Source organism: Argiope bruennichi, chromosome 4, assembly GCF_947563725.1.
Source record: "Argiope bruennichi chromosome 4, qqArgBrue1.1, whole genome shotgun sequence".
NCBI classification, from domain to species: Eukaryota; Metazoa; Arthropoda; class Arachnida; order Araneae; family Araneidae; genus Argiope; species Argiope bruennichi.
The window spans coordinates 50,962,935-50,970,223 of record NC_079154.1 but is presented as its reverse complement, the minus strand read 5'-3'; the positions used below and the strand labels follow the sequence as shown (position 1 = coordinate 50,970,223).

The 7,289-nt window shown below is 25.8% G+C and overlaps 1 protein-coding gene across 1 annotated transcript; it reads left to right on the top strand.

The window, feature by feature from the left end:
* The first annotated feature begins 272 nt into the window (after nt 1–272).
* On the top strand, nt 273–6,336 carry LOC129965939 (protein BUD31 homolog). Its single transcript, XM_056080238.1, has 4 exons — nt 273–510; nt 1,042–1,164; nt 2,300–2,466; nt 6,146–6,336. The coding sequence occupies exons 1-4, from the start codon at nt 417–419 to the stop codon at nt 6,194–6,196; spliced, it is 435 nt and encodes a 144-aa protein (XP_055936213.1). The 5' UTR covers nt 273–416; the 3' UTR covers nt 6,197–6,336.
* The last annotated feature ends 953 nt before the right edge of the window (nt 6,337–7,289 follow it).

Sequence of the window (7,289 nt, the reverse complement as noted above, 5' to 3'; positions counted from 1 at the left end):
ATAAAGTCTCAGTTAAAGTCATGATTATTTCTGAAATCTAAAATTTTTTAAGAATCAAATAATATTAATTTCCTTACTAAAAATTTCACAGACTTTATAAATTCATATATTTTATTAAGCAATTATTTAATCATTTCAATGAAACTTTCATTATGCTCCCTAATTTATGAAACAAATTTTTAAAATTTTTTAGCTATTGAGCAAGCCTCTCCATTATTTTCCTAGATATCCTGCAAGTGAGTGAAAGTATAAGTTTCTAAATATTTCTTTTTGCAGAAATAAGTTGTTTGGAAAGAAGAAGAATCGACTCGAAAAATTGGAAATTTGGTGAAGAGGAGACTATTCATCAGCTGATTAGAAACGGTTGAATTTTTTTTTTCTTGCAGTTGTTAGTTTTTGATTATTTATTTTAAATAATGCCTAAAGTTAGACGAAGTCGACATCCTCCACCTGAAGGATGGGAATTAATCGAGCCCACAATTGATGAATTGGAACAAAAAATGAGAGAAGGTAATGTTTTATATTCATGGAAATAGAAGACACTTTGATTTATAGAAATATTCAAATATAATATTCCGTTATTTATTATACATTTAAAATATTGCTTTACACTTTTAAACTACGGAATTATACTGTTTCTGCATTTTACTTTCTAGTATGCAAACTTTTTTTGTTTTTTACTGTTTTCTGTGTTTGGAATTAAAATTTTTGATGAAAATTATAAAAGGCATTAGTTTTGAATGTGTACAATTTAGCAGTTTTAAAATATTACTTTTTGTAATTTTTCAACTGTATGTAAAATATTATTTTTGGTTGAATAATTCATATCAGAATATACAAGCTGATATCCAAGTTTAGCAGTATAATATTCTCAAATTTTGTTATAAAAATTAAGAACAGTAGTTTATATCTAATCAAACGCGTATTAATATGTGCGGAAATAATAATAGATTTTTGATATATATATATTGTCATGTGTGTTTTTATTTTATTTCTTTTGTCTTTACAATTAATTTACAGTTGCTAAATAATTTTTTTTAGCGGAAACTGAACCTCATGATGGGAAAAGGAAAGTAGAATCTCTTTGGCCTATTTTTAGAATTCACCATCAAAAATCTCGATATATATATGACCTATATTATAGAAGGAAAGCTATCAGTAAAGGTATATTCCTGCTTTTCATCAGTATATTTATATACAAATATGCTAAAAGATTGCACGTTCTTCCTTTTGTGTATTATTATTTATAGATTTGTAATCTTGCTAGCATTTACATAAAATGTAACCAAAATAAGTTAAGTAATGAGTTTTTTTGTGTAGTATGATTTAAACAAACTGTAAAGAATTTTATTTCTGAATTACTTTTAAATATATATTTATTCATCATTTTTAAACTGATGGGAATATTTTTTATTATTGTAAAAAAAAAAAAAAAATGCAAGTTAGAAGAGGTGTTTTTAACTTCTTATAATATTTTTTCAGTAACATTCGCTTTTATTACTAGTTTTTCAGTTAAATACAAAGTTTTTATAAATGTAATCAGTATTCTCTGAATACTTCTTGTGTACAGCTGACTACCTCGTCACCACTGAATGAAGCAGTATTGACTATCTGACTGCTATTTTCTGAATACTTATTACTAATCAGTATAAACAAACCATAGAATTCATAACCCTGGACTCTTCATTTTAAGTGTTTATTGAAACTTAAAAATATTTCTCTTTAAAATTCTAAGTTAAAGCTCCTTTCCATTTCTTTAAATATCTAATATAACAATTCCCCTCCCTCCTTAAATGATGGTTGGTTTTTTTGTCATTCGTATTTGTATGTTCAAGCTATCAATGATAACCATTTTTCCTTTGCATTATAAACATCTATTATGCTAAATATCTATGAATATCTTTGTTTGTTCTTTTATATAAAAGATAAAGGAAATAATTATTAAAATTATTTTATCTGTTATTTCTTACTTTTAAATACTTCTTATGTATGTGTTACACTAGAAATTTCTCCTCCTCCTCTTCTTCTTGCCTTATTTATTTTTATGTGTTCAATGGTACTTGCATATTAACTGTATATCAGTGATTAATCAAAAAAAGATGCCATATATTGCAACAAGAGCTTAATAGTCAGTAAAGAATTGTTAAAGATATCATATTATTTTATTGTTTATGTCCATCTGTGGCATACAGTTAATACACAAGTAACTCTTTAACTATTGTTTAAAAGAATAAATCAGCTTCACAGCCATTTTGAATTATGTAATGTTTATTACAGAGTATTGCATTTTGCTTTTCAGAACTTTATGATTACTGCATCAAAGAGAAAATAGCTGATCAGAACCTAATTGCCAAATGGAAGAAGCAGGGATATGAAAACCTATGTTGTCTTCGCTGCATTCAAACTAGAGACACAAACTTTGGTACAAATTGCATTTGCAGAGTGCCAAAGAGCAAGTTAGAAGAGGTACAATAACTATTAAAAGTTATTAATGCATAAAATTTCACACTGTTTCCCATCCTCGTGTTTTCTTAATTAATTAAGCAAAACTAATTATTTATAAACAGTACAGTCTTTAGTATCATGTTCTCGACTATCTGGCCTAGTTTTCTTTTGTAGTAATTAAAGGAGTAATGCAAGACGTTGTATTGGCAACATTGCCAAGGCATTGGAAATGGGCATTTGCTACAATCCTCCTACATGTCATATGCAAAATACAAGCTGTGGCAGGAAAAGAGCAGCATTCTGCTTATTGTTTTCATTGTTTCGTCAGTGTTTTATGTACCTAAATTATTGCTGCTGTTCCTGATTATAACTTCACAGTACATAGAGTATTCATCAGTTGTTAAAGGAGTGCTTTTTTAAAAATGTCACATTGAAGATTATAGAATTTATTAAAATGTAAATAGTTTATATCATTTAACTTATTTTTTCTCTAATAAATTCTTGAAACATGCAGTGCAGTTTATAAACTACCAGTACAGAGCCTTCCATTTAAATTTGACACTTTACTGGCAAAACTGCTTCTATGATTCATTCGACCATAGCCACATTCTGCAGAGCTTAAGATAAATGGAGGTCATAGTATTCAATAAGTGAGAAAATACATATTATAGCAGTGAGTTTTGGCATAAAAACTTTGTCTGCTGGTATTGGTGGGCTAAGAAGAGAGTTTATAGAACTCTGAGCTATCTGGCTTTTTTGTTATCCGGCCTACTCTTCTGCCACATTAGGCCAGATACTCGGGAGTGTACTGTATATGTTTTTATTAGGTCATTTAAAGGTTTCTTGTATTCAGTTGATAGCTCTTAAGTTTATAGTTTTAAATAAGCCATTTAATAGTGAGAACCATAATTATATGGCTTTTTTTTCTGTTGTTGTTAATCTTAAAACTTTAGTAATATTACTTGATGATTTCTGTGATATGTCTGTATGACTTAGGTAGTAATTTTTAAAAAAAATGTTTCAATATTTATTCAAGCTTAATATAAGTATAATCTGTGCGTGTGTGTGTCATATCTCTCTTCTTAAAGAACTGGCAAAATTCAACCAAGCTTAGATTATCTATTGTTTTAAATAAGAGGTGAATGTACTATTAATTGTAATTAAATGTGCAATTAATTAGGATTAACGTGTGTTTTTTTTTAAAACAGAAGTCTTAACCTTTTTTTGTTCAATAACTTTGTCTTGAATTATTTTACAAAAATAATTTTATAATAAAATTAGTCCTAAATTTCGTTAATACCATACCATTAAATACCATTTTTATTTCCATGCATTTTTCAAAATTTAATAATTGAGGAGATGTTGATGACTTGGAAATAAGGAAATTTATAAATATTCCATTGCTAGAGAACAGTGAAACCTTGAACTTATCTTCTTTTTTGATATTTTTGTTTTATTTATATATTTATTTTTAAATTGACAATATTTTTTTTAAAATGTGAAAATTTATTTGTTAAAAATAAGATTGCAGATGATAGAAAGATTTTGTGCTCTATAATATTTTGTATTGTTGCATTGAAATTAAATTAATATTAAAAGGCAATTGTTTAGTGGCACTTTAGAATTTTAAGGAATGTTCAAGCTAAATAAATTCTTACTTTTTCATATACAATATCATTTCAATACAAATACTGAAGTATGACTAGGATTTAATGAAGTTTTTGTGGTATTTAAATGAATTTAGTTTTGTATTAGTAAAAAACATGAAAATTTCTATCTATTTAAGGATAGATGTTTCAGATAATTTTATAAATTAGTATGTGATTTTGTTATTGTGATACAGAAAAATTAAACCTGTTATGAAACCTTATTTTATTTATTTGTTTATACTCTTTTGCAGTAAAAATATTTTTCTGTATTATATTACATACATTCTAAGTAAAATGATTTAGAGAATGTGTTTTTGTTATTCAAGTAAAATTAGAGCTGTAATTCACATTATAATAGTAGATTTTTTTATACTGCATTATATATTCATGCAATTATTTTAAGTTCATGTTTTTTGAAACATGATAAACTTGATACAAATCATCAAGACTTAGGTAACATAATAAGAGTAGATTTTTATTTTTGTCAAATAACGTGAAAAAAGTTACTAGTGAATTTCATTAAATGACTGTTTTGCTTCTTAATTTATAAATTAAGACCAGTACCAGTATAACAGTACCAAACAAATATATATTGTGTATTATTTCTCTAAGAGTAAACACATAATATTCACTTAAGTTTTATTTTCATCTTTTGTGTAGTTTTCTCTTTATTTATAAGGATAGAATCAACTCATCTCAACAGTCATAAATTTTGTGTTTTCTCATGTCAGAGCAAGTCAAACAGCATTTCAAAATAGTTTTATTTTAAAAGTTTTTTTTTTTTTTTTTTTTTTTTCCCCACATTTGTTTCTCTTTCCTAGTTCTCTCTCGAAAAGTCTTTAGAACATAAAATTAATGCCAGCATATTTCTGTATTTATCTTATTAATTCAAGTATTCACAATTTACATGGTTGTGTTAGTGAGCATGGAAAGTTGAAGATGTAATCAATATACTGTTAAAGAACTTCTAATAAAAATTTTACACTAAAGCATTAATTGTTGCACATTAATCTTTTGGGTTGGCTTCTTTTCACTTGGTTATATATTTTAATATGTAAATGTAAGTTGATATATGTTTAAAAAATAATCATGAAGCAGTAAGCTTTTGAAATATTTATAAGACCTTAGTGGACATTTATAAGATTTAAATTGTGAAGTTAGCAAACTTGCTGATCAAGTAATATAATTTAACATTTTTTTTAGCAGGCAGTATCCTTATTAGACTGTATTTAACTAAAAATGTGCATTGCTGATAAAAGAAAAAAAAAATCTTTAAAATGATGCTACTTTTCCTGAAAATGTTCCAGTTAAATATTCTGATATCTGTGATCACTATATAATTATGTTGCCTGTAAAAAATTAAATTCTCATTTGTAATATTTTTAATTGGAAAATATATTGTGTGTTAACTGCTAGGTTTGTTTATTTTAAATTGTGAAATTTTTGTGTTTTAAATATATAGCATTTTTTAATGAGTTAGGAGGTTATTTTAACTACTTCTATCAGTCATTACTCCAATGCAGCTAATTTTAATTTCAATATTGATGGAACCATGTTTTAAAGACTTATAGAAAAATTTTGAAGTTAACCATTTTTTCTATTAATTAATACAAATTTGAATTTCAAGTATCAGTACTTAAATATAAACTTGCACAGTTAATTTTTCTTTCTTCAGTTCATTGCTGTTTTTTATTATTTCTGTAAAAATATTTATATTGCCCTTTGAAATAATAAATATTATTTGTTTCTCCTGTTTATGGTCTGTACCCCAGTATTAAGAATAACTATGAAAAATTCAACATTTTAACAACTTATTAATTTAAAGTTATCATAAAGATAAGAATATTAGTTTTTGTCTATGTTATAGTAGTAAATGCAAAAAAGATAGCCACTTCTTGAAATCCAAATGAAGTGCATTCGTGCTATATTACTCTTAAAGCTAATAATTTTATTAATTTGGCATTAAATTCAAGAAACTAGTACAATTTAGTGTGTAATTATATTCTTTTAGTTACTGATTTTTGCTAATAACTTGATTCTTGACATTTCAGGGTAAAATTGTGGAGTGTGTTCATTGTGGTTGCAGAGGTTGCTCTGGTTAAAGATGGAGAACTTTTTAGTTGTATGATGGACAATTATGTACTCAATTTTTTTTTTATCTGCAAAAATATTTCTTATTATTTTGAATCATGTAAATATTGCTTAATTAAAATTGCTAACAATAAAAAAAATCTTGATTTTTTTTTTTTTTTTTTTTTTTTTTTAAGAAACTTCAATTTGCAGTCATGAAATATTTTCTACATTATCAAAAACAAAGAATAAGCAGTAGCATATGTTTTTGAAAAATTTTCTTTTATTCTAGTATTGAGACGATACTTCTCAATTTTATGAGATATTGTACATGATTATTGTAATTCTATCCAATACACATCTTATTACATTGCTGCAATGAAGATTTATCTAACATTTTGTACTATCAGAGATAGGATCTCTTCATTATTTTATTTGAAATAATTTCAAAAATGGACGAAAAATGAATCTTTAACACATGATAAGCTTAATTAATATAATGTTAAGTTATTTGAATGCTCACAAATGTCATTAGTTAAAGGCTATTTACTGGATGGAATTATATTTAATGTTGAAAATTAATAAATATATTAAATATTGTGTTGATCTGGCTTAAAAATTTTACTAATTTTTTTTCCCACGATTCTTTGTATTTAAACTGTTAACAGTTGCTGCTTCCCTCAGGGAAAAGAGAAATCGCTTCTTATTAATTGCATTCTGTTTTGGGTGACTATAATGTAAAATCATTGGATGATGTAATATGAAATCGTTTTAAATAAATATTATACAGAGGTCTTTCTCTTATTCAAGGGAAAAGAGAAATAATCAAGTAATGGAACTTCTCAATGCCAACTAAGATATTTTTGTGGAACAATGAGTATAAGTTTTAAGAACTTGCCAATACTTATTTTGCATTCCGTTTGTCAAAATTGTAGCGTGTGAATTCCATCAGTCATGATCTTTGGCTTATCGGCTACAACTGAATAGATAATATTAAACATCTTATGAATTATTTAAAACTAAGTGACATATATGTGCTTTTATTTTTCAGAAAAAACAAATTTTAAAGTTGCCATACATGTAACAACATGAAAATTACAGGCTTCTCAATATGATGATGTATAA